Here is a 27943-nt window from a genome sequence, read left to right as displayed (position 1 = left end):
TTGCTCTTTGGTATCCATTTATTGAATATATCAACATACAGGAACATGGTAGATCAGTACCAATTATACACATGTCTAGGATTGTTTTAAAGTTTGGAGAGGGTGCCTTTCAGGGAAACCCAGGAATATGTACACATACAACAACTTACTGTTCTTTCGCAAGTTTGATGTGGCTGTGACTTAGCCTATTTTTGTATCTATTTTGGAATACCAGTGTGTCTGTACCACTATTTGTGTTGTTGTAAACAAAAATTGCCCTTTCCCCTTATGGGATATCCAAGAGCCCATATAGAGTCCTTATTTAGGTTCCCTATTGGTAGGAGAAGATAACAGAGGCCAACCAGAGAATATTGAGAAGCAAAGCAGCTAGTAAGCTTGATCTTTATTGATCTGTTGCAACAGGGTGCTCCCCTCACCTGCAGGAGAGGAGGAGGAACCTAGAAAAATGGCGCACAAGGCCTTATAAAGACTTTTGAAATTGCCACCCTGTAGATCAAGACCACCCCCAGAACATCATACATACATCACAGAAGGGGTGTAACCTAAGACCACCCCTCAGATACATCATACCTACATCACAGAAAACGCAGTCTTAAAACAGAAATTTGAATGTTGTTTTTCTCCTGTCGTTTATCTCCTGTTTGGCAAGTTACTTGATTGGATACCCTGCTTCCTAGATTGGATTGCCTGGGGAGCCTGGCCAGTCTTTTGTAGCGATAAATACTTAGTTCCTGGGCCAGGTCACCGGCTCACACCCTATTCATATCTTAAATGTGCCCTTAAGACAGGATTTGTGAGGAAAGAGACAATGAGGAGGTCTCCTGCTTTGACCTTGCAGAGAAAACATTTGCTCAGTTTAGGAATCAAAATGGTTCCAGGTCGGTCTTCCTGCGCTGATCTATGTACGTGCTTGGTTGGTACGCTTATGAACATAACCATATATCTAAGACCTCAAAATTCCTATCACAGTGTATAGAAATGTAAGCAAGTAATGAGTTCAATCTGGATTGATTAAGAGCTAAAATATTATGTGGAGATAAGGGATTTATTAACGGATTGGTTACAGTTTCACCAATTAAATTATATTTTTTAAATACAGTGTCCAAAATGTACTTTTAGAGTGGCATACAAAAGATGAACAGGTCAAGTCAGTAATGATACACTGGGCAAAGGATCTGGGACATAATATTCAGATAGTAGATTGGGAAAGGTTATGGAAAACAGATTTGAAATTTACGGAATGTTATGCTTTGAAAGAAAACTCTATGAAATTGATGTACCAAGTTGGCAAAAATGTATAGGACAACTACAAATATTTGTTGGAAATGTAAAGAAAAAGAAGGTACTTTTTATCATATGTGGTGGACTTGTAAGGTAATAAAAGCTTTCTGGGAGATGATATACAATGAAAATGTTTAAAATAGCTTTTGTTAAGAAACCAGAATGATTTCTATTAGGAATTACAGATACTAATATTCCAAAGGAAAAGAAGAGACTCTATGTATGGAACAACAGCTGCCCAGATGTTGATAGCTGGATGGAAAGAAGACAAGGTCCCTACCAGAGACGAGTGGCAAACCAAGCTGATGGACTATGCCGAGATGGCAAAACTGAATGGAAAACTCAGAAACCAAGAGGACAAAAACTTTATGAAAGAATGGGGGGGGGGTTATAAATTATTTAGGAGACCACTGTAAGCAGATGGAAACATTAGCAGGATTTTAATCTCACTTGTAGTTTAAAAATTACCATGGATAATATGGTTTGATATAAAAACTGAAGATGAAAGAATATACAGTATTAAATGTTCAAAATGGGACCCCATGGAAGGGATGGGGGGAAGTCCTGAGATTTGGAGGAATCTATATGAATATACTTTTTTGGGTTTTTTGTTTATAACTTTGTATTTGAAAAAACAATAAAAATGATTTCAAAAAAAGAGAGAGAAAGAGCTGCTCTGTGGGGTGGGGTGGGAGAGCAGGTTAGTGGTATTGGTTTGTTCCTACTTTGTAGCTGAGCTGACTTTAAAAAAAAAATTTATTAAAGATTTTCAAATATAACAAAAAAAAGAAAAACATCCAAATTTAAAACCTTATTTTCATTGGCATCTTTCCAGGACTTCCCCTCCCCTCCCCCTCTTGTATTCCAATTCTTTCAAATAAATTCAACAAATTCTTACCCCCAATTTTAAACTTATTATCATTGACCCAATTTAAAAATATTTTCCCATCCCCTAAAATCGACCTGTTCCCTTCCACGAGTTCCCCTCTTTAATATGCAATACAGATTAGAATAAAAAAATTAAGAAAAAGAATAAGATATAATTTAACACCCTTTGGATTCCAAATTTCCCTCCCCCCTTTCCCGGTTGCGTTCCCAATGTCCATCAATGTCTACTGTCGTCCTGGAGCTCCCACACTTAAGCCATAGTCCTTCACCAGTCCGCTTTGCCGTCTTTTTAATAGTCTTTGCCGTCTTTTGGTCCTTTTTAGTTTCGAATGTCCAATCTTGGAAGGAGTCTGTCTCAAAAAGGTCCATTTTTTCCATCCAGATCTTCGTATTTGAGAGTAAAAACTCCAATTTTATTTCTTTAGACCTTTCAAATCTGGATGTCCCCAATGTTCCCACTTCCAACTTTATCCAGTTCTTGTTGTTCTTGTTCTTGTTGATCTCTCTCCTCCTTTTTTTCCCTGCTCTCCTGCACAAATGTTCTAATTCCTGTAGCTGAGCTGACTGTTGTACAAAACTCAGTGAAAATTATCTGAAAAAAATAAAAACAAAAATGCAATCTCAGTCAGCACAAAAAGTTACTTCAACAGCTGAAAGGCATGTCTTCTCCAGGCTTTTAAATAATATATCACTGATGCAGCAAATTCTGAAATAACAGAAATACTGATTTATTGTGAATTAAATATGAAAATGAAAAATGAATGGAAAGAGGGATGTATGATCAGCTCCATAGGAGAAAATGTCATGCACGAACTGTATAATAAATACTGTAGGCTCACTAAAAATGTATTAATCTGGTGGGGAAATTCAGGACTGGAGGCCAGATGTGGCCCTCTGTGCCCCTCTACCTGGCCCTCAGGACTCTTGCCACTCCCATTCTCACCCTCTTCTGCACCCTCTTGAATGTCTCTGCCTGAACAGAATTGGTGTCCCTGAACTCTTGCTTGTCTGGATGCCTGTGAGTAGTGTTGTAAATAAATATTGCCCTTTTCCCGTATGGGGTATCCAAGAGCCCATATAGAGTCCTTACGTTAGGTTCTCTATTGGTAGGAGAAAATAACAGAGTCCAACCAGAGAATACGGAGAAGCAAAGCAGCTAGTAAGTCTGATCTTTATTAAAGCTGTTGCAACAGGGTGCTCCCCTCACCCGCAGGAAAGGAGGAGGAATCCAGAACAATGGTGCGCAAGGCCTTATAAAGACTTTTGAAATTGCCATCCTGTAGATCAAGACCACCCCCAGAAACATCATACCTACATCACAGAAAAGGTGGTCTAAAACAGAAATTTGAATGTTGTTTTTCTCCTATTGTTGTTTATCTCCTGTCTGGTAGGTTACTTGATTGGATACCCTGCTTCCTAGATTGGATTGCCTGGGGAGCCTGGCCAGTCTTTTGTAATGATAAATACTTAGTTCCTGGGCCAGGTCACAGGCTCACTCCCTATTCATATCTTAAATGTGCCCTTAAGACAGGATTTGTGAGGAAAGAGACAATGGGGAGGTTTCCCACTTTGACCTTGCAGAGAAAACATTTGTTCAGTTTAGGAATCAAAATGGTTCCAGGTTGGCCTTCCTGTGCTGATCTATGTATGTGCTTGGTTGGTACGCTTATGAACATTACCATATATCTAAGACCTCAAAATTCCTATCACCGTAGGAACCAGCCTATGGTGTAAAGTTAAAAATTTGCATTTATTACCTCACCTACTTTTGCTTCTGACCCCATGCACTGCATGTGACCCTCATAAGGTTGCCCACAGAATGTGGCCCCCATTCTGATTAAGTCTCCTCCCTTGCTATAAATCATAAATTTATGAGGTAATCTAAAATATAGTAAACAGCAGCAGCATTTTGGGAAAATGTATTAATATTGTGTGAATATTTTTTCTAAAATGTGTTAATATTGTTTCTAACTTCTTTTTACTATTTTATTGAGTGATTTTAAATCTTCTTAATGCTGTAAACCGATTTTATATACTTCTGGCATATAAATAATTCTTTTACAAATAGACAAACAAGCAAAAACCCCAGGTTGGGGTTTTCGCGGCTGTTTGTTGTTCAGAACGCAAGTTATAAAATAAATTTTGAAGTAATTTTATTAATAAACAAGCTGTTTGTTTCGAGGGCGAGTTACAAACGACACTTCAAGATAAAAAGGCTCTTCTTCCCTCTGAGGGAAAAGCCAACAGGTGGTGAAGAAAAAGATTCGTTGGGAGAACGGGGGACGAAAACGGCGGGAAGAGCCGTGCGCATGCGCCTTCCCTCCCTCCTTCCCTTCGCCGGCTGAGCCTCAAGAGCTGCCACGGCCGCGCCTGCGCAGTGCGGCATTCCCTCCCTCCTTCCGTCCTCGCGCGACTGAGACGGCAGGGCACGGGCGGGGCCTTCCCTCCCTGTGTCTCTCGCTCTCGTCCCTCTTTCTCCACCCACCTTCGTACCACACCGGGCTGACGTGGCCCGGGCCCGGTTCAGACATGGCGGACGGCAGCAGGCAGAGCAAGCTGGCGTCGGCCAAGAAGAAGGTAGGGCGAGGCCGGAGCGCTGAGGGGGGAGAGGTGGGGGTGGCGGCGTTTCCCCCTCAGGCAGCAACTAACAGCAGCAGGAGGGGGAAGTAGGCGACAGCTGACGCGGCCTTCTTCGCCGGGGGGGGGGGGCTGTCTCCAGCTCCAGACACCCCCCGCTCTCCCCCTCCCCAGCTACGGAGATGCCTGATACCCCCGCCCCGCCTCAGTATAGGCTTAGTGAGGAATCCGCCTCAGATGCGGCCCCTGAGCGCCTGGGAGAGGACCCCGCCCCCTGTGATAGGTTTAATAGGGGAGATCCCTGCTTATTAGAGCACCCCTTGAAGTCATGGGAAGCGGGGGTCCTCCACGTGAGAGGTGTGTGTGTGTGTACGTATGTGTAGGAGTGAAAGACACATCTTACATGGGAGATCGCTCCCCCCTTTAAACTAAAATACCTCTTGAGTGCCTGAAAGAGAACTCCTTCTGTAATAGGATGAAATAGGGGAGGGAGATCCCCTTCCTCTTATTAAAACACCCATTGAAGTCATGGGAAATTGGGTCCTCCATGTGCGTTGGGGGGACCTTCACATCTTGCATGGGAGAATGCCCCCCCCCCGTTAAATTAAAACACACTACTTCAGATATAGCTCTTGAGTGCCTGGAAGAGATCCCCTCCCCCTCTTATTAAAACACCCCTTAAAGTCATGGGAATGGGTCCTCATGGAAAAGTTTCGGGTTTGTGGTGGAGAGGCCCTTATTCATATCTTGGACACAACTCTTGCATGAGAAATGCCCCCCCCCCCAATTAAATACCTCAACTTTAGCTCTTGAGTACCTGAAAGAGGACAGCCCTCTAATAGGTTTAATGGAGGAGGGAGACCCCTCCCTTATTAAAATCATGTCAGATATATCCCTTCAATTCATGAGAGGGGCATCCTTCATGTATGTCAGGGGGGCAGAAGACCCTCTGTTATTCATACCTTAGACACACTCCATGCATAGGAGACAGCTCCCACTTTAACTAAACATCTATAAGTAGTCCTGGAATGCCTGAAAGAAGCTCCCCTGCAAAGGGTTAGGCAGCACTCCTAACCTCACTTACCCGAATGTAAACCCCATTGAATTAAATAGGATTTACACCTGATTGGGCATTGCTTGGATTGTACTGTCAGTGTGAGTGTGTTTGTTACACACACACATGCTGCATATATTACTTACTTCAGACTTACTCTTTGAAGCCATAGAAGGGGTCTGTCCACCTGTGTTTGTGTTACCTTTTTACTTTTACATGCTTAGGGTGTGTGTGTGATAGACTTCTCTTATTATATAGGTATACTCTTCCCCTTGAATATAATTTTTGTGGGGTTGAAAACTCTAATATTAAATACCTTAGACACACACTGCTTGAATTCCTGGAAAAAGATGTACCAGTAGGTTTAGAGAGAGTGGAGTGTAGACCTCTTTATTACACACCTTTGAAGACATGGGATGGTGTCCTCTGTAATGATTTATTGAGGAAGATCTTCCTCTTAGACACAAAGTGGACACATCCCACTTGAATGTCTGAAAGAAATGGTGGGCCCCTCTTTTATTAATAACTTGGATATGTCTCCTACATGCATGGAAGGATATATCTCTATAAGTTTAGTGGGGGTGTGGAGACCCCTCTTTATTAAGCGCCCTCCCCCACATATCTTGAATGTTTAAGAAGGAAATCCCTCCCTTGCTAAACATCTTTGACACATCCTTTGAATGCATGGAAGGGGATTCTCCTTTACAGATTGAGAGAAACATACTTTTTGGGTTTAATCAGTGTATGTATATATGTATTGGAAAGATTATCACCTGTTAAATGTCTAGGTCACATGAGTGATCGCCAAAGAAGAAGAAGAAATTTAAAGCACTCTTCTACCACTTTTAACAGTCAAGCCTTCCTCCAAATAATCCTAGGAAGTATAGTTTGCTAAGTGTGCTGACTGCACAGAGCTACAGTTTCAAGACACTATAGTTCCCAAGATCCTCCATGACTGTCAAAGTGGATTAAGAATTCTTTAAATGTGTGGTGTGGGTGTGATCCTAGACATACCACTTGAATGCCTGGGGAAGGATTTGTTCTTGCCATCATTCTTTCTCCTCAATCTTAGTTTAGTTTAATATAATTTTACAGTTTCAGAAAGTGTTTTTCCTCAAATTTCTTAAATAGGCATTCTTATAATAATCAAAATTGCAAAATATACTATGATATTATGTGGGCTGGATGTAGTGATTGATATATTGGAAAAACATAAAGTAATTATTGATAAAAGAGAAGTAAAACGGAAAATCTAACAATAGCCATTTCTCCCCAGTACCTCAGCTTTATTGTGAATGCTAACCTAATTTTAAAAATGGTTTTATTCCACCTTTCCCTCCATGGGGAATTACTTTGCTCTTCTTTGGAAAATGACCTTCTAGTGTCTTTGAGAAGTATCAGAGTACAGTGGTACCTCGGGTTACAAACACTTCGGATTACAGACTCTGCTAACCCGGAAGTAGTACCTCAGGTTAAGAACTTTACCTCAGGATGAGAACAGAAATCGTGCCGCGGCGGCACAGCAGCAGCAGTGGGAGGCCCCATCAGCTAAAGTGGTACTTCAGGTTAAAAACAGTTTCAGGTTAAAAACGGACCTCTGGAACGAATTAAGTACTTAACCAGAGGTACCACTGTATCCACTTTTATAGCAGGGAGGTCAATCTGTGGCTTAAAATCTGTTCCCAGATTCCCTAACTCTTGCGTTATTTGGGATGAGAATCTAGATAGCATACACATTCTGCAATATATTCTCCCTTCACTTTGCCTATTATTATTATTATTATTATTATTATTATTATTACCAATTATTTTTATTGATTTTCCATAATTTTTAACAAATTGTCACCAAATTAATACAAATTCAATACAATTTAAAAGCTGACTTCCCACCCACCCCAAATGTCCCCTCTATTTTCCTTCCTCCATTGCTGCTCCCAATAAAATAACTTTTCCAACTATCATTTCAAAATATATTCATCCCTTCTCCCTACACATCACCTGTTCAATTACCAATTTCTGCTATGGCTTTTATACATTGTTATAACCTGTCCTTAGAATAGTTGTCTACTCTACTCTAATCACCCTCCACTTTGTAGATGTTAAGCTGTCCTTGTTCCACATACCTGTATGTGAACATAAGATAATCAGTAGTCGAAAATAGGTGATCTCCCTAGCTTTGCACCTGGTTGGAGGGGGACTGCATCCATTTAGTGTGGGCAGTAAAGAGCACCCACCCTTATTGCAAAAGCAGTTACAGCCATACCATGAATCACTGTGAAGCTGCCGCCTCAGGTAGGAAAGTTGGGTGCAGTTTGCAGAACATTCTAGGCGGCTGTCCAAACATTTAGGCAAAATGCACATCCATGTACGGCATGCACTAATTTCTAGCAATAGAATGGTTGTGATGATGCCTCTAAACACATGCCAGTTGTGCAAATACTGTATATCCAGGTTAGTCACATGAACTTAAGAGTCATATTTGATACACAGTAGCCCTTCTGTCAGAAGCAGCTTTTAAAATTTGTCATTGAAAAGCTGATTGTTTCAAAGCTGCAGTAGTGACATCCTTAAGCGGCCAAATGTAGTTGGTGAGCATTCGGCTTGGGAGGAAACAACTTGTTCAGAGCTTGTTCAGAGCTACTCTAATATTTTTTTATGATGGCCTTAGTGGGTATTTATAAAAGACTGCTGGGAAGTCATAATTTGGTGGTTCAGGGGTTGGGTCTTCTGAATTTCATTACAAGCTCCCTCTACCTTTTCCCTATCACAAAGTGATAAATTTGTAGGAAAGCTGGGGAGGTGGAAGAAAATGACCAGCTAGCAGAAGGTGCATGAAAGAGTGTTCCAGAAAGGTTTAGCTGACATCACTTCCAGCAAGTGATTTTTGAGGCCTGATTTAACTATAACAGTGGATCTACAGTGTAGTGATTTCTGCTTTCTATCTTGAAGAAAAGTGTAGCGCTTGCATTGATACCACTTGCCAGTATCTCCCATCTCTTAATCTCAGTAGAACAATATTCTTCTCCCATGTTATCAACATGACCACACTGGATAGATATATGAGTAAAGGTAAAGGGGCCCCTGACCATTAGGTCCAGTCATGACCGACTCTGGGGTTGCGGCTTTATTGGACGAGGGAGCCGGCATACAGCTTCCGGGTCATGTGACCAGCATGACTAAGCCACTACTGACGAACCAGAGCAGCGCATGGAAACCCGTTTACCTTCCCGCTGGAGCGGTACCTATTTATCTACTTGCACTTTGATGTGCTTTCGAACTGCTAGGTTGGCAGGAGCAGGGACCGAGCAACGGGAGCTCACCCCGTCGCAGGGATTCGAACCACCAACCTTCTGATCGGCAAGAATAGAAAGCAGTTAAAATTGAGTTTATGAATATAAGGGAATAGAGGACTTAGTCTTGGTTTGGCGGTATGTTCAAGAGCAGTGATTGCCAACTTAGACAGGATTTAGGCCTTCAGAAATTCCATTTTTGAATGCCAAATTGATTTGTCATGATTTTGTGGATCGTATTTTTTGGCTTAGCAGTGGGAGATTATTTTGAGGCATGTTTTGGGCAAGTAACCTGCCTCAATTTCTGATGTGTTAATACAGGTGATCCTTCATAACACAGATATTGTATGGATAAAAATAGTGAGCAAATTTTATTCACATCCTGAGCCTAGGGATATGAACAACAATATGTATATCTTCATAAACCAGAACACTGAATAATAATTAAATACCCAATTTGTATCATGTTTTTAATATCTGGCACTATAGCTTAAATGTATTGAAGAAATAAATGTGTTAAAGTTATATATATAACCAGGTTTAGAAATGCCACAGACAGCCAAACCAGCATCATTAGTTCATCATGGGCTACAGAGAAATTGTTCTTAACAGTCTAGTTGTCAACATGACTGGGCTCGTACAAGTAACTTCTCTGTAACAAGTAAGCACCTTGAAGTGCAGATGGTTAAAAGTAAGATGTAATACATTGTGGGATTTTTAACCTTCCCTTGTGGGTGTGTCTGGAAACTCCCAGGTGCCTTTTTGCCCAGGCACCTAGCAATTTGAAATATTTTTTTCCAATTTTGCTTGTGTGCTTTCTCCATAGCTTAAGATGCTTATGCTTAAGAAATGGAAAATATTCTTTTTAAAATTGAACTATTCCTGGTAACATCACCAGATTCTTGTTATGTGACCATTTGAACTGTCAGTAATTACTGGTTAAGTGTATTGTAAGCTAGTTATATTGCAAGTGTTTGCAAGGTTTGAAACTTGAACCTGGTGGTATTGCCACAGACTCAGAAGTTGCAGAATGCTTTATGAAGTTCCCTGTTGACCACTCTAATACTCTGAAATTTATTGATTGACTCAAGATGGGGTTTGCATTCTGCCACTATTGCGAGGTTTAGTTGAGATGAAATAGGAAGTGGAAGTTTCTGAAAGTTTTAACTAGATCAGTGAAACTGAACCCTCTGGCACATAACACAAAAAAGGACTAACATGCCAAGGGCTTTTTCATTCTACAGTGTGATTGTCTTTAGCTTGCAGTTGCTCTAGAAAACAAACAGGTTTGTGTTTTCTATAGTTGAACTATAGTTTAAAGCAAACTATTGTTTCGTGTGAACCAGTAGTGTGCTGTTGCAGGCTGCTCAGTCACACAGCCCTCCACCCCTCCCTTGACTGCTGCTGTATTACAGCTGAAACAATCCAGAGTGTTTTTTGTTCCAGCTCTTTCTGTTTTACTACTTAGCTTTCAGTGTAGAAGGTTTAATTAGTTAGACTTCAGGTTTTTCTTCTTTTTCTTAGCTGAAGGAATACCAACAGAAGAATAGCCCTGGGTCAGCAGCTGGAGCAAAGAAGAAACGTAAAGGCAAAGAAGGAAGTAGACCAGAGACACCAACTAATGATGGCAGAGAGTCTCCTGAAAACGTGAGTGGTTTACTTAACTATTTCAAATGCTCCAAAATATTTTGCTTCTACTTCTGTTTGAAGATAGTTTTAACACTGTAAAAAATTGAAGAAGGCTGTGTGTTTTTCTTTAGTACTACAAACACTTTGAACTCATTGGACAGAAGTGGGGTATAAATACAATAATCAGTTGATAATAGATAAGTAAGGATGGGAAATTCAGTAGAAAGAAATATTTGGCTCCTTGGTTGTTTTGAGGGAATAGTAGTATATAGTTTGTATATACTGCTGGAGTGAAGGAGTTAGTTACATCTTTATCCTAAACAGATTGCATGCAAGCAAGTTACTCCCATCTTGTTGGTATTAGGATCTCTGCCATTTCCCTTTTTCTTGTTCCTTTGGCTTCAGGAACCCGCTGAACAATGTTCTCATTCTGTCCCTTTTCTCAGCTGTTTCTCTTTCCACTTTTCTTTCACCCCCTTTAGATTCAGAACATTCTGAAGGTGTTGGTGTCAGACCTTAACCGCTCCAATGGGGTAGCCATACCTTCATTGGACAAGAGGAAGGTGAGGCAGCATTCAGAATCTGTCCAACTGGCTTGCTGTCCATACTGCATGATTCAGTTCCTATTTACAAATTAGGGTTTCTTGGGTGGGTGGAACAGATTTTGGGATACTTGTCATACTTGTTGTTAGCTGCGTGAATGTTGTTGGCTATCATTAACATTGAACTATTTTTAACCTGCTCCCCCACTGTTGTTCTTGTGTGCACTTCCCTTAATGTGGCTCAAATTACAATTGTGAAGAAGGGTTGCTTCTTGGATTTTTAAGATTGCTTTGCTTAAAGCAGCTGTTTTGGAATGTCAAGCATATCTGAAGGGATTGCCACCCCCAATACTACTGTTTCCAAGGTGATAGTGAATGAATGCATAAGTAGCATTGTTCACTGTGGACTGCAGGTTGGGCTTGACTTCCATTTCGCTTGTGATCTTATTTTTCCCATGTTAGTGGGTTTTGTTTGTTTGTTGTAGAAGCACCTCATCTCAGAAATGCATGTTCTTGCTCATCTATATTCAAACTGGAGGATAAGCCATGTGGGTTAATCATGCCAACTTATGGTTTGACAGGCAATGAAATTTGAACACATGATACAGTCTGAGGAGTAATACACATTTAGATTTACCTAGGCAGAAAGAGTCTTCCTATTCCTTGTCTTACAAAGGACTGTTAGGAAAACTGGGTTTTGCATACTTTGCTAACCCAGGTTGAATTCAATTAAAAATAAAGGGCTGGGTCTAATAGAAACCAGTCTGCTTGAGTTGGCTGCATCTGAGTATTTTTAAAGCACACTCTTGCCATGTTTTAGAAAGCAGAGAGCCAGTAATGGTGTAGTAGTTAAGAGTCTTGGACCAGGCCCTGGGAGACCAGGACACAAATCTTACACTTAGCCATGAAGTTCACTGGGTGACCTTGAGCCAGTCGCTGCCTCTCATCCTAACCTACCTCAAAAAGTTGTTGTGGGGATTAAATAAGGAAAGAGAGAACCATGTGTGCCACCTTGAGTACTTAGAGAAAATGGTGATAGATAAATGCAATAAATTAAAAATAATAAACATAATTAGCTTTCCCCCCTGAAAAATATATAAATATCAGAATAGGTTGGGAATAAACAACTGTCTGCAAGCTGTTTTATTACCATTGCTTAGTGATATAGCATTTGCTTTTTATTCAGAAGACACGAGGTTCGATCCCCACCATCTCCAGGGAGTCCCTTTACTGAATTCCTGAAGAGCTGCTGCCAGTCAGTGTGGGCAATGTTGAGCTAGGTGTACCAATGATCTGACTAGGTAAAGGGCACCTTCCTATGTTCCTTTAAAGCTTTAGCTTTATCTTTGGTGTGGCAGATGCCCACCAAACATTTACATTAACTTTGTGGGTGTCATTTCAACTTACTGTTGCATTTCAATTCAGGCATCAAAATAACCATATTGTATTGGTTACAAGATCGGGGTGGAAAGTAAAGGGGTGTGTTATCTTCAAAATCCTATTATGAGCAAAATACTGTATGTGGATTTTTTAGATGGAAAGCTACACATTCCTGCAGGAAATGCAACGGTTGTAAAAATTACAAGGCCTATTTCCTATGAAGGATGGCCTATGAGGATGTTAGGCTGGTAGCTGGTGTTGTTGTTTGTATTGTATAGGGCAAGGATATGAAATCTGTGGCCCTTCAGGTGTTGTTGGATTCCAGCTCCTGTCACCTCTTGTTACCTGCACTGATATGAATTAGGAGTCCAATATCTCATTCCCCGTGTCTGGTATAAAGTCAATCTTTCAGTTATTTCTGAGGATGATATTTCATGAGGACGTGTGCTTCATGAAGAAAGTGTTGGACTTCAGCATGGAAACCTGAGTCTAGGTCTGTCTTAACCATTGAAAGTCAATCAGTCTCAGTTCTCCAGCTGTAACTTTAAAATAATAGAGTTCTGTATTCAGTATATCCTGGCTTTCTGAGCAGAATATATTCAAGGCGAATTATAATAAATAGGCTATAAACATGATATAAAAAAAAATAAAAAAAATACATATATAAATAGCAGTAGTCTAAAAACAACATTCAAAGATTCAATGTACCTTAAAAACTTTGTTCTGGAAGACCAGCCTTCACTGCCCATCTGAAATTGGCCAGTGCTAGGCATACATCTCTGGAGAGGCTATTCCATCATTTGGCTACCACTGGAAAAGGCTTCATGTTTCAGGATACCTACATTATCCTAAGCAGATTGACTGTTACACAGTAAAAGAAATATTGGCCCTAATCTTTAGGATAAGCCAAATGGTGGTTAAAAAAGAAATGCTGTTGCCTTGAGATGAAACAGTGTTTGTTCAGGGAAAATGTCCCTTGGGATAGTGGTCAGATTGAAGCTTTTTGCTTTGAAATGGAGAAATACTCTTTTAGGTTGAAGTGAGTTGTCTTCAGTGATATGCTACCACAGAATGACATGTTTCAATCCAGTTATGTAGCCAGTGAGTTCCAAATTTTGGTTCATGAATTATCTGGGGAGCTGAGAACAAGCTTTCATTTCTTTCACTTGGGAAATGGGGAATGTATTAGTTATTTGCTTTTCTATATTGCCCATCCTTCAAATAGCTCAGAGGAGCACACATGGTTCTCCACCCACCCTTTTAACCTTGCAGCAATCCTCAAAGAGACTGACTGGCCGAGAGTCACTCAGTTGAGATTTGAATTCAGGTCTCCCAGTCTTAGTCTGACACCATGCTGATTCTCTGCACTAATTTATATCACAGTTTGTGACAATATATGAGATCAGTGTAAAACCTTCTGCCCATGTGATTAACAATCCAGTGAACGGGAGAGCAGAACTGCTATGCCTGCTGGCCCTGCCCTTGTATCACCACTTCTTCCTCTGCTGTCTGCACACTGTTGTGTGTACAGGCATATGTGTAGAAGAGAAATTGCCCTATGTGTGTAGGCTCCAACAGCAGTGTGTGATGGTACATGATCAGGGTCCATTGCTCTAAAGACATGAACCCTTAATACGTACATGGCAGCAGTAGGTGAATGTCTGAATATGGCTAGTATTTGATACAGTAGGTCCTTTAAGGGTGTTACACTCCTAACTCACACACATTCTTTATTTCAGTCCAAAGACCCACAAAAACATTTTCAGAAGCAAAATAAAACAGAAATACAAGAAAAGGATTCTAAGGCGCTCACTATGTTTTATCCAGACCATGTTGGTTTCTATTTCTTATTACTGCTGAGAGGAACTTAGCCATTCCCAGGATAGTATCATTTGACATATATCCAAGGAGGTACTTAAGATGGAAAGATTCGGGTTTTCCAGTTAAGTTTCCCAATAGAGGTTTACTTAATTGATCCCTGGTATGTTGGACTGGAAAAGACCCTGATGTTGGGAAAGATGGAGGGCACAAGGAGAAGAGGACGACAGAGGACGAGATGGTTGGATAGTGTTCTCGAAGCTACCAGCATGAGTTTGACCAAACTGCGGGAGGCAGTGGAAGACAGGAGTGCCTGGCATGCTCTGGTCCATGGGGTCACGAAGAGTTGGACACGACTAAACAACTCAACAACAACAACATGTTGGTCTGCTCACTGTGCAGTAGAATCGACACCCTGAGAGCAATCTTAACTAGAAGGAGGGTTCCTGAACTCTTTTTGGTAGAATGTCAGATTTAGTGAAATGCTACCTTGGGATACTTATTTGTCTCTACTGGGCAGAAAATATGGATACTGGCAACTGAGATAATATTGTTATTTGTGCTTGCACAACCTCTGTTGCTGGGTCTAGGCAGAACAGAAATCTTTCAGTATAGCTCCTGAAGGAAAATCATGTACCTTCAGAGGTGTTGGGGTGCTTGGGACCTTCACACTGTCCACGTCACCAATGTGTGATCTATTTTCTTGAGGCTACCACATGTTATAGGCTTCAGAGATTTTTGTCTGAGAATGAGCTTTTATCACTTTGGCAGGCTGATTGCATTAACAGTTGTACAATGTGTCAAAGGACAAAGTGCGTATTTGAAGATCTAACAAATGTGTCTCTTTGTCCCCTGTATGTGTTCTTGGGAACAAAAGTGCCAGGATAAAATGAAGGTTAGAGATGCTTGCGCAGGGAAGGGTGGGTGGGTACCAGCCATTCTAGCAATACTTAAAATTTCCATGGTAATAAAAACATATAGGAAGAGCCCTACTGGGTTCGGCTGGAGGCCCATGTGGTCCAGCATCCTCTTCTCACAGTGGCCAATCATGGCTTAGCATGGATAAGCAAACATGCAGGTTCCAGGAGAGTTGACAGTTGCTTTATTCTTCATTTGGTCTTGCTGCTGCTAGTTTGGCTTAGTATTATGCCCAAACCCAGATTCATGATTGATTTTACTGCAGACAGAACACAAGCTGTAGCCCAAGTTTGTTATATGACGTGACAAACCATTTATGGTTTGTCTGGAGCAAGATAAACCATGTGTCTGGGTTCAGACATGTTGCTCACAGCAATGTAGCAGCAGCAGGACCAGAGGAGTAGCAAAACAACTCTGGATCTTCTCCCTAAAAATGAGCCTAATGCTTGAATGGTGTTATATCTGAACTGAGTCACTTTATTTCTTTCTCCCTCCCAGCCCTGTTGGCCGCTTTCTCAAATTTGCTGCCTCTTCTCTTTCTCTAATGCTTAGACCAGAGGTTGGCAAACTTTTCTGCCCGCAGGCCAGAGCGCACACCAGTGCACATGCGCATATGCCCACTGCTCTTTGCCCATTAGCTTTCAGAGCCATGGTAGTGGAGGAGGAGGCATCTGCAGCTTCCTATTGATTGCAGGAGCTTCCTGCAGCCGATAGGAAGCTGTGGCTGTGTCCTGGAAGTCAGTCCCCACACAGAGCTAAACCAGCGCGCCACACCTGTTTAGCTCCGTGCGGGGACTGACTGAGCAGGCAGCAAGGGCTGGGGGGTGGTTTAACTTGGGCTTAACTACCCTCTTGGGCTGTAGTTTGCCAACCTCTGGCTTAGAACTTCATCCATGAGCTGTTTGGGGGCTTGGGATATATCTCTTTGGATATTTAATAACTTGAACCTAGGGTTAGTGTGCACCACTGAGGTCTAACAGACAATATTCCTCTTTACATTCAGTTTAAATTTGGTCCCTGGTTGCCAGTCTCTAACTTTGGTGTCTTGGAAACCACGGACAACACTTTGGGAGAAACGTTTTCCCCACTCCCACTATACAATCTAGGTGTGTATAGTGACTCATTCTGTTCCATCCCTATCTGATTAGCTGTCTTCCCAGGAATATGCACTTTGCAAAGCAAAGGATCAATGTAACATGAACCATGTTGAGGTTGGCACTGCCCACCATGTCTGCATCACACCAAAAACATTGAACTGGTTTCTGCAAGAAGTTCCAGCAGGTAGTGACAGTTCACAGGATTAGCTTTTTTTTTTATACATGTACATTTTTTGTACATTGTTCTGAGTAGAGCATTCCTTTGCTGATCTGCCTCTAGGTTTGACAGGTTCTTCTAGAAATGGTGCATGCTTGTATTCATCTGGGTTCCCCCTCACCTGCATGGTGCTTGTAATCTTTATGGTATGTTTTGTGACAGGCATACTGTGATGGTGATGTTTCCGCTCACAATGCTGAACAACTCGCTGCTGGTGTCCACATGCTGTCTAACAGCAACAGTTTGCCTAGCTCTGCCGCTCCAAGTCCTGGTAGCATGCAGCTGTTGCAGGTTTGTCAATGTTTGCATCCCCCACACTGAACACCCTAGATAACTTTGTGTGTGTGTGTTTGTGTGTGTGTGTGTGTGTGTGTGTGTGTGTATTTGAAATATAGAGCAAAGCATACTTCACAAAAGAGCGGGGAGGTGATGGTAGCACAGACATTTCAGTTACCAACAATGGCCTGTCACTCTGCAAGGAGGAATTAGCTGTACAGAACACTTGGATTTAGGTTGCACAATACACTCCTTCCTCATCTCTCAGTCTTCAGCCATTGATTGAATGCAGCTTCATTGGAAGGGTGAGATGAGTACAGTTGGGCACCGTGTTGGGCCCCCTAAGCTCTCTCCTGTAGCCTATAGATTAGCTTTCACATCTTAACATTTATTTGTACATCTCTTCTAGATGGTTGAAATGTAAGGGCAATAGCAAAGCCAAATATTTGTCTACTCTGTTTCCATATCTGCCAAGCCCTGAGGCTGACTTCTAATTTCCTTCTTCTTAGGTAATAAATTCAAGATAGGAATAACTTGATGGTGTCAACCAACTGGTTTAGCACCTTCTGCCTGTCTGTTCAGCTTATATGCAATTTATATTAAAGTGTGTGAGCTGTGGCCCTCTGACTCATGATACATATCCTCTGTGGTTCCTTGTGTACCGAAGTTGTCCATTCTTGATCTAAAGTAATGAATATTTCTATATTTTTAAAAAAGTAAGTGTTAATTGAAAAATTCCTAACAAAGCAAAGTGATAGACAACCAGTCTGACCCTTTGCTTGAGCATTAAATATGTGAAGCTTATTAAGTATTTTTTCTTGAATTGTGCTATGGCAGGGGTCAGCAAACATCTTCAGCAGGGGGCTCAGACCTTGTGGGGGGGCCGGACTATATTTTGGAGGGGGGGAAATGAACGAATTGCTATGCCCCACAAATAAAACACGGACTGATTCCCGGACTGTCCACAGGCTGGATTTAGAAGGCAATCTGGCCCCCGGGCCTTAGTTTGCCTACCCATGTGCTATGGTATAGAAGTCTAGGTGTGCTGTGTTTTGTGCATCCTATGTTGAAGCAGTCCTCAGGGCAGGTATGCAAAACCTGTGGCCTTCCAGATGTTGTTGAACTCCAGCTCCCATTAGTCCTAGCTGATGGGGTGATGGAGCTGGAATCCAACAACATGTGGAGGGCTGCAGGTCCTTCATTCTTGTGTTGGGGAATAAAGCAATGGTAGATGTAAGGTGTCACTCAGAAGGAGAGGAGTATATCCAGTCTTTTGTTGGAGTTACATATATCTGTGCATGTGCATGCTTGTACATATGCATATATTTGTGTTTCTGATTTCTATTACAGTAATGTATTTTTATTTCACAGATCTGTGACACTGATCATAAAAATGCCTTGGAAGAAAATAGGTGAGAGGCTTCTCTCTGTATTCTCTCCTGCTCTCTCTATCATATTCCAGTCACTAAAAATGAGGATTGTTCTTAATGTCTACTTTATTACAGATGTTTGTTGTGTGTCATATTCCTTTTTTAGGTCCCTCTCATTGGCAGATAGTCTCCGCCAGCTGTCTGAACAGCTTAATGGCATGGTCAATCAGGTAAAAGCCAAGTTCTTCTGATCTGTCTATCTTAGAATCATAGACCTAAAAGAGATCTCAAAGGACATCTAGTCCATCCTTCTGCTGATGCAGGATTCTGCAACTACAACACCCCTGATTATAAACTTCTGTAGTAAAAGCGAGTCCATCACCTTCTAAGGCAATCTGATTCACTGTTGAACACCTATCATATTATCAGGAACTTCTTCCTAATATTTAGTCTTTTTCTTCCTTTTTTTGGTAATTTGAGTCCATTGGTCTGGGTCCTACCCTCTGGAATAAAGAGAGCAAATTTGCTCCATCATCTGTGACAGCCCTTCAAATATCTGAAGATGGCTATTAGATTGCCTCTTAATCATTACTTATTTGTATACCCAAGGGATGGCCAGCTCTTGAATTTTCAGTTATTATATGGTTCCTTGCAGCCAGACAATAGAACCTTAAGATGCTTTCAGACTGAAAGCCAGAAATGGTGTGTGCCATGTGATCTGTGGGAAATGGTTGTGAATGAGATATACTCAATGAGAACGAAGGGTTATACACTGGTAACACATGAAAGGGCTGTCCACCTTCTCTTAAAGAAGCTGTTTTCTGTCTACAGTCATACCTTGGATCCCGATCACCTTGTGAGTTGACTGTTTATGCTCCCGAACGCTGCAAACCCGGAAGTGAGTGTTCCGGTTTGCACACGTTCTTTGGAACCCGAACGTCCAACGCAACTTCCTATTGGCTGCAGGAGATTCCTGCAGCCAGTCGGAAGCTGTGCCTTGATTTCTGAACTTTTTGGAAGTTGAACGGACTTCCGGAATGGATTCCATTTGACTTCTGAGGTACCACTGTATTTCTTATCAGAGGTTCAAATTCCATAGATGTAGCCTTGTTAGCCTGTTAATCTTGTGGCATCTTAAAAATGGCATACTTATATTCAAGAGACTATATAGTTTACCACTGGAACCATCCTGGAATAATCCAGTTAAAATACAGCTAGACAAGAAGCAGTTAAAACCATCTCAGCTAAAACAACAGGAGTAGTAATAATTGACCATATTATCCAAGGCTTTTTCATCTATATGTAAATCTGCTAGTGGCCCAGTTTGCGCATAATGCTAAGTGTGAATGGCCATGGTTGCAAGTACTTAGCAAAAATTGCACCCTCTTTGCTCCTCCCCTGGTCCTGCTGATGCTGTGCTACCTGGGGGGTAAGCCATTGTTTAGCTTAGCATTGCATATTAACTCATATATGTGGTTTCCCTTGAGTCCAAACCATGAACAGTGAGCCAAATAGCTCACTGCGAGCTTGCTCTGAGTGCCCATGTGTTTCCTCTTTATATATAACCATTATGTGCAAATGAAGTTTGTTTAAGCCATGGTTTAACAAACCATGAGCTAATGAGAGGTTGTCTTACAGACAAATCAAATTGTGGTTTGTTTTCTGGAGATTCGTACCTAACACCTTATATTTTAGAGTGTGGTGGTCAAGCAAACATAGTCAAGGAAGAGTGCTGCTTTCACATATAAAATTAAGCCATAGGTAAAACAAACTTAGGTTTATAAGCCAACAGCAAAGCATTGCTTCTAATTGTGGATTGTTTGTAGTAAACCATATTTAAGCTGCTGGACTGAGTTTGCACATAATGCTAAGCCATGGTTTAATAAACCAGAATTTTGTGTTATGTGTGAACCAGGATAGCAGAGAGATGGTGGGGTAGAAACACATTTTTAAAAATAGCCTCTCTGTGGGTAGAAAGCTAGCATGCCAGTAAGAAAGATTATAGTCTGCTGTTCTAGTTTTCTACCTATAGTTCAGGTGTCTTTATTTTTAGTGCAAGAGAACATTTTGAAAACGTGAACCTCCATTTATGATCTAAAGTGTTACACTGAATTCTGCTACCTCAATACTTTACTGCTTCGTGTTGGCTGCATGTGTAAATCAAACCTAAAAGATCCTCTGATCTATCATCAGTATATTATCAGTATATTATGAAGCACATTTAGCTTACCTGAACCATGTACAGTGGTACCTCTGGTTACGGATTTAATTTGTTTTGGGGTGCCGTGCGCACCCCAAAAAATCCGTAACTAGAGGGGCTGCTTCTGTGCACGCACAGCACAATAGAGCGCTTCAGCCATAACCTGAAGATTCTGTAACCTGGAGGTTACACAAAACGAGGTACCACTGTATGAGGTATTTTACTTGTAGAACTTCTAACACAATCTACCTTAGCATTAATCATAGGAAGGGGAAGAGTGCCTGTAATATAGGTGGCTGTTTGAAGGAACCTCTTGCCGTAGTGGGTACACTAAGTTACCTTTGTGTTTATTCTCCAGTTTCAAAGTTTTCTTATTCTGTAGGAGTGTCGTCATCCCCACTAAGGGAAATATTTAACTGAAATTCATGTTCACATTTTCCAAGTTAACTAGTTGTGATGGCAAATATCTTTATTTTACAGCCCACGGCCTATGTGAATGGGGAAAACGCCACATCTTCAACAGATATGAAAGAGATGGCAGTAAGTGCAGTGTTCCTGGCTCTTTGTCAGTTTGCATTTCTTTGAACAATATAGTAATGAGTCTAGTGTGTGTACTAGTAATAAGAACTTAACTTGAGTGCAAGAAATGACAACAACATTACATGTTAAAGTTTTACTTGTTTAGATGAAGGCTCCTGCAGTGGCTTTTAGACTGGATTATGGAAGTGCTAAAGATCCATCCTGATGTTCCTTTGAAAGGAGATTAAGCTTTTGGTGGTTTAGTATGTATTTGGTAGTGGTGGGGGATGGTGTGTTTGTGTAAGAATGGACACCACAAATTAGTTCAACTGTGATGCTGATTATTATTTTCTCTCCCCTTTTTTTTTAATAATTTGCCTTTTCTCCCCTTTTCTACTCCCTTCCTCTTCCTCCTTCTCCTGCTATCTGCATGTGCCCATCAGACACGTTACCAGGAGCTGGCAGTAGCCCTAGACTCCAGCAATCTAACAAACAAACAACTCAGTACAAAGATAGAGGAATTGGTAAGAAATAACCAGACCAAAATGTTTGGCCTTGTCTTGCTGCTCCTCTGTGCTCTCTGGGTGTCTGCAAGGATTTGGGTTCTTTCACAGTGCCACAAAGAAAAGTGTTGTGTGCTTCATGGTTCAAAGGGGTGTGGAGGGAGTGAGGGATCAAACTAATCTAAATAAAAATAGAGGAAAGGGGGGGGGGAAAGAAGAGAGGGGAAAAAACAAAGAGACAGAATAGGAGGGGAGGGAGGGAGGGAGGGAGAGAGAGAGAGAGAGAGAGAGAGAGAGAGAGAGAGAGAGAGAGAGAATGAATACAGAGCTGTCTTTATACAGAGCCACAAAGGGGAGGATACCCTCCCAGCTCTCACCTGGGTTCTTCCGTTTCTACTCCCAGCCTGAAAGTTCTTCCCTTCTCTGCTTCTCATGCAGAGTCCTTCATCAGTCCTTCATCATCTTCGTCTGATTATCTTCATCAGCTCAGGGTAGAGGACATCAAAAGACAAAATAAAACATGAACAAAAATAGAATTAACCAAAAAAGGGACAAAAGCTAAATATCACTAAAAAGGAAAAGGAAAATAGAGATCAAGGCAATAGAGGACTTCTTATTCTCCATTTGCCCATTATGTATATTCAGATTATTCAAAGTATTCAAAACATTCACTTCACAATAGCATCCCACTGTATTCTAGGACAATGTCCAACTGTTCCTCAATCTGCTAGGTGTTGTTTTTTCAATCTTCAGTCCCAGGCACCTTAAGTTCATTTATTTTCCTTTCTACACAAAAAGACCAAAAGGGGCTGTTTCAGTTGCTATTATTACTAGATAGCAAGATTATTCTTCCTCCATTCCAGTATAACAATTTTATTTCCAAGAGGTTTCCTTATAATAATCCACAGTTATTTATTTATTGCATGTTTATTAATTGGTACCCAATTCCATATCTTTCAATCCCATTTCCTGTTGGCCATGATTAAAGGGACTCTTGACGGTCATCTAGTAATGGCTGTCACAGATGGAAGTTCAGGGTCCAAGAGTAAAACATTGGTCTGAGCCTATAACCTTAAGCACACTCGTGTCTGTGCATTGATGCGACCTCTTTCTGTCTCCTTACTATGAACAGGTGTGTTCATCTTTTACGCTGTGCCTGCAGAACTACCTTGTGGGAGGCTGTAGGAGAGAAAGAGGTTCCTTACTTTCATTTCCCATAGAGAAATGGGAGGCAAACCAAAATCACAGAGGATTTTGATAGCCAAGAACTTGCCCACTTGCAAGAGAAGTGGGTCCCAAGAGTTAAGTAGAGATTAAATTTAGAAATCAAGTAAGTCAATTGCCAATGTGGTTTATACCCAGGTTTAGTCATTTTTGGGGAGGAGAAAATTTGTTTGGAGAATAGCTGAGTTTCAACCTCTCTCCTATTCATAAATGTTAAGTTCTAATTGTATTGGTTTTCAGCATCTGTTGAGAGTTCAGGAATGCACACAAATAGAGACTTTAAAAGTAGGGCTTGCTTTGATTCTACTTTGCAATTGCATGATGAGCTGCTGCTGAACTTCTCCTAACTGGAACAGTGTTGACTCTATTGAATCTGTTTCAACAAAGATTGGGGCTCAGCTTTCTAGACTTAAAACATGGGGATAGTGAGTGACCATCTTTTGAGCAACAGTGGCACTGTGAGTGAGCCTGTTTGTCTTTAGCTTGCATGGATGGCTTCTGCTACTGTTACTTTACTCACTGCCTTTTAAAATACAGCTAGAAATATGTGAGGCCTGTTTTCAGTCAGCAAAGAGTCCTGCATTGTTTGGAATATCCCTCCACCCCATTTCACCCTCCCCAGCTTGTTGCATGGCTTCTCTTAGTTTTTGCTGCATTGTTCTTTTCTTTGTGTCCCCTACTCACTCCCTCCCTCCACACCCACTGTAGCATTTCAATCGGCAACTGAAATGCCTTGTGTTTGAGCACTGCTTACAAATGGCTTTTGCCATTTGCAGGCTGACAGGAACATGAAGTGCTCTTTTATTGGGTGTTGAGAATTCTCAGGGCGAGGGGAGCCAAAACAGTGTATTGATTGGGGGGGCGGGGAAGGAGTGAACTTTAAAAAGAAAAGAAAAGCAGAATTTGCAGACATACTTACTGCATTTGTTTTTGTAAGGGACTACATAGAACAATTGATGTAACAAAATTTGTATTGGGCAAAGAAGACTTCTCTCTCAACCTCTATGCCCTCCCTATGTCTTTCTGGATTGTAAGGCCCAGTTCTGACCAAAAAAATGTACAAAGGCTTATGTGTGTAAGCCTTGGATCAGGGGTCGGCAAACTCTTTCAGCAGGGGGGCGGTCCACTGTCCCTCAGACCTTGTGGGGGGGCCGGACTATATTTTGGAAAAAAATATATGAACGAATTCCTATGCACACTACAACATATTGTATTTGTAGTGCACAAAAAGCAGGAAAAGCTAAACAGTATTTAAAATGAAGGAACGATTTTAATCAACATAAACTTATAACAATGCAATATTTAAAATGAAGAACTATTTTAATCAGCGTAAACTTATAAGTATTTTAATGGGAAGTATGGGCCTGCTTTTGGCTAATGATATGGTCGATATCCGGTTCCATATTTGTCACAGATAGTCGTAGCAAGTGATGCAAGTGTTCATCAGTTAATCTGGATCTGGTTGGAGATTTCATTCAGGAAAAAGTCTGTTCACAGACATAGGTGCTGCCAAAGATGGTTGCAAATCTGAGTGCATGGTTCCTGAGATTCAGATATGTCTCAGAGGGGAGAGAAGCATAGAAATTTGTGAGGCTGCTTGATTTGAAAGCGTCTTTCAGAGAGTCACAATTCTGTAGTTCGACCAATTCCATTTGGTAAATTGGATCAGCAGTTCAATGTCAACAGAACATGGGTTCCAAAAAAGCTGCATGTCTTGCTCATAGATGTGAAGCTCTTTAAATCGAGTTTGAAACTCCTTTTGCAAAATTTCCAGTAAATCCAGATGTTTCGTTTGGGAACGCAACTGCTGGTTTTCCCGCCGACATGTTTTGAGTTGTGGGGAGATGGCAGAAGTTTTCCTCCTTCACTTGTTTAATGAGGAGGTCTAATTTTGCTTGAAATGCTTTCACATGTGAAAACCTATCACAGATGAGCTTCCCCCTTCCTTGAAATTGAACATTGAAAGTGTTGAGTATTTCTGTTACGTCTGTCAAAAAGGCAAGCAGCCATTTCCATTCTGCATCTTTGAGCTCTGGTGCTTCCTTGTTTTTCATAATCATGAAATCAGAAACATGCAGAAGTAAGTAATAAAAACGTTTCAAAACTCTCCCTCGACTCGCCAACGGACCTCTGTGTGGTATGGAATATCTTCATGGTCAACATTTAACTCAGAAATGCCTGAAACTGTCTGTGGTTTAGTGCATGAGCTCTAATGAAGTTAACACAAGATACCACAGTTTTCATGACAGAGTCCAACTTCAGTGATTTTTTTACAACACAGTGCTTGTTGGTGGATGAGGCAGTGTATGGCTATTGGATGTGAATGGTTGTGCTTGTCCATCTCTTGGTTAATGCGTGCAGCCGCTCCTCTCATAGACCCTACCATGCTAGGAGCACATCAGTTATGACACCGGCTAGTTTAGCCCAGTCCAGCTCCAAATCATGCAGTTTGGCAAACTTTTTCAAAGATACCCTCTCCTGTTGTTGTTCCCTTGATGCTTTGAAATGAAAATTAGAAGTTGTGCAGAATCACGAACATCAGTGCTTTCGTTGAGTGTCAATGAAAAATAATGAAGTTTTTTCAAGGACTTTTGCAAATGTTGATGCAAATTTCTCCCCATTTCTTCAGTCCTACGTGTAACTGTACACCCTGAAAGACTCAATGTACTAAATAAATCAGTCTTCTCTGGACACATCTCTTTGGGAGCAGAAAGAATGCATTCTGTAACAATTTCTTCCTCTACGAAGGGTCGGCTAGTGTGCGCTATGAACTTGGCAATGTGAAAACTTGCTCGCAACAATGAAATATTTTGCTGTTTTTGCTTCACAAAAGTATTTTGCTGAGTTGTCAATCCCCTTTTCAGTTTTAATATTTCATCTTTTCTCACTTGTCCAACCAAACAATCATTTTTTTCTTTATGGTGAGTATTGTAGTGTCAAAGCAAATTGTATTCCTTGGACAGAGACACTGAATTCTAGCATTTCAGACAAACAGCTCTTTCTTTGTACTGCATGAAAAAGTAATCGAAAACAATATACCAGCACTAGTGACTACTAAACTAAAATAAAAAAGTCAGCACTCAGAAATAGTGCGAATGCTCAGCACTCACATATACCCATTTTTCCGTGTATTGGACGACCCCATGGATAAGGAGACCAGGCAGGCCCCACAAGAGCACCAGTCAGGCCCCACAAATAACCCAGAGATGCATTTTAAATAAAAGGACACATTCTACTCAGGTAAGCCACCCCCCTGACTCTCCCCTTGCTTATCCACAGCACTGGACGAGCCCCAGGGACTGCTTGTGTCTTGCGAGCAGCAGGAGGTGGCAGAGGGACTATGAGCAGTGCACGAAAGGGCTCTGGAGAGGGGCTGCTTTAAATGGTGGCCACTTGTGAGGGGCGCTTAGCTCCTGTGTCTTGCGAGCGGCAGGAGCTGGCAGCAGTGGGACGATGAGCGGCGTGTAAAAGGGCTCCGGAGAGGGGCAGGCAGCAACAAAGCCCCAATTGAGCCTGCTTAAAATGGTGGCCGCTTGAGCGATCATGCTGCTGCTTCTGCTAGCACCAACCAAGAGGTACCAGTGAGAGGGAAATAATGCTGCTGGCACCAATCAAAGGCCAGCCCCCTTCCAAGGCAGGGCAGGGAGAAGCCAGGAGGAGGTGCCGTCATGGTGGTGGTGGGGAATGGCGCAGCCCGAACGATTAGAATCAGATCCATGTGGCGATTCCTGGACCGTCCCTGGCCCGGATCCAGAAGGCAGTTGGGCCGGATCCGGACCTCAGGCCTTAGTTTGCCGACCCATTCCTTGGATTTATGGACTCCTCTTCTCCTCTCTTGATGTGGCTACAAGAAAGAGATTGAAATTGGAAGTGAAAGATTACAATTAAGCACAGTTCAGCATGGCATCCAAACTCTAAATTATGAGTATTCTTAGCTGTGTTTGGTTGAAACAAACCAGCTTCCTTGTTACGGTTTGAAGTTGGCTTGTTTCAACAAGCCATAGTTAAGACTAAGTCCAGGTTCAGATATAATGCTTAACTGTGGTTAGTCTACAGTGGAAGCAAAAGTTTAGAACTCCTCTTAGTCATGCCGGGGGGGGGGGAGTGGGGAACTCGGAGACTCACTGCAGCTTGTTCCCATAATAATAAACCATGTTTGCATGAACAGGGCCAATGTATTGAACAGAAACACACTGATTTGGGGTTGAAAATATACACTAAATTCCTTCATTTCAGAATTTGATTTTTTGGAGAAAGTATTGCCTTATAAGAAGTATGACATGAGTCTTGTGGAGAAATTGGTTCGTAAATCCACAACACACAAAAATAGACATTTCTGTGCTTGAGGTTTTTTCAACCTTTCCTTAATCTTTCCTCACTTAAACCTAAGGACATGAAATTTGGTAATTTTATAAAATGAGGTTCTGCAGGGAATTAAATGTATTACTGCTTCTGGGTTGTATTGCAGCCACCTATTTACCTAAGAAATTTATGAGCCACCTTTCAATGTAAACTCTCCAGGTGGTGTTCAGTTAAAACAACAAAACAATACTACAACAACAACAACCATCAGTGTCTACCCAGTAAACTAGACTGAACTGTAAAACTCTGTTAAACTATTCAACATAGTGGAATGTTTGGGCTAAGGCCTTTTCAGTGCCAGGCTAAAAAAAAAAAAAATGTTCTGAGTGGCAGCTGGGTGAGTTACAAATGTGAGGCCATGTGACTGAGGAGGTCCTCTTGCTGGTCAGTGCCCTCTGCATTTCTTATTCACAGAGGTGAATTCATCGTACCTGTTACACATTTTAAGAGAGCTCTGGTGTCTAGATACTGTTGGGAAGGAGATTGATCTGCAAAGTTGGGTTAACTGAGCAAAAAGAAATGTGTGCTGGGGAAAGGAGTTCCAAAAGGGTGTTACGGGAATCCTACCAGTGCCTCCCAGACAGCCTACCTGAGTCAAGGCCACATATTTTCTCACTAGGAAGATAACCTGAAGTCACTTTTGCAGTTGTCTCGTCACTGTCTAAGATAGCTGTGGGACTCCAGGGAATCCATTAATGTTCGTAAATCTGCCTCTTTACAGAGCTGCTCTTTGAATTAATAACACAGGAGTCACTTTGCCTTTTCAGAGGAACACTTTTCCTACTATTATTTAGATCT

At 41.5% G+C, this 27943-nt stretch overlaps 1 protein-coding gene across 9 annotated transcripts in view; it reads left to right on the top strand.

Moving 5' to 3' along the window:
- Positions 1–3389: 3389 nt before the first annotated feature.
- The window catches only part of GOLGA2 (golgin A2), a 45594-nt gene continuing 21040 nt past the window's right edge, over positions 3390–27943 (top strand). Inside the window, exons 1-8 of one of the 9 annotated variants that reach the window (XM_083721694.1) lie at positions 3390–3496; positions 10615–10737; positions 11202–11282; positions 16854–16982; positions 18339–18379; positions 18504–18567; positions 21018–21077; positions 21500–21580. In XM_083721694.1, the coding sequence (XP_083577820.1) occupies positions 16914–16982; positions 18339–18379; positions 18504–18567; positions 21018–21077; positions 21500–21580 (315 nt within the window). In that variant the 5' untranslated portion in view covers positions 3390–3496; positions 10615–10737; positions 11202–11282; positions 16854–16913. Of the gene's footprint in view, positions 3497–4487; positions 4747–10614; positions 10738–11201; positions 11283–16853; positions 16983–18338; positions 18380–18503; positions 18568–21017; positions 21078–21499; positions 21581–27943 lie in introns of those variants that run through there. The other 8 variants (XM_083721686.1, XM_083721689.1, XM_083721688.1 and 5 more) reach the window with 8 other exon arrangements.

This window comes from Podarcis gaigeae (genome assembly GCF_964106915.1).
Source record: "Podarcis gaigeae genome assembly, chromosome: Z".
Classification (NCBI taxonomy): Eukaryota; Metazoa; Chordata; class Lepidosauria; order Squamata; family Lacertidae; genus Podarcis; species Podarcis gaigeae.
This window is presented reverse-complemented; position numbering and strand designations above follow the sequence as displayed.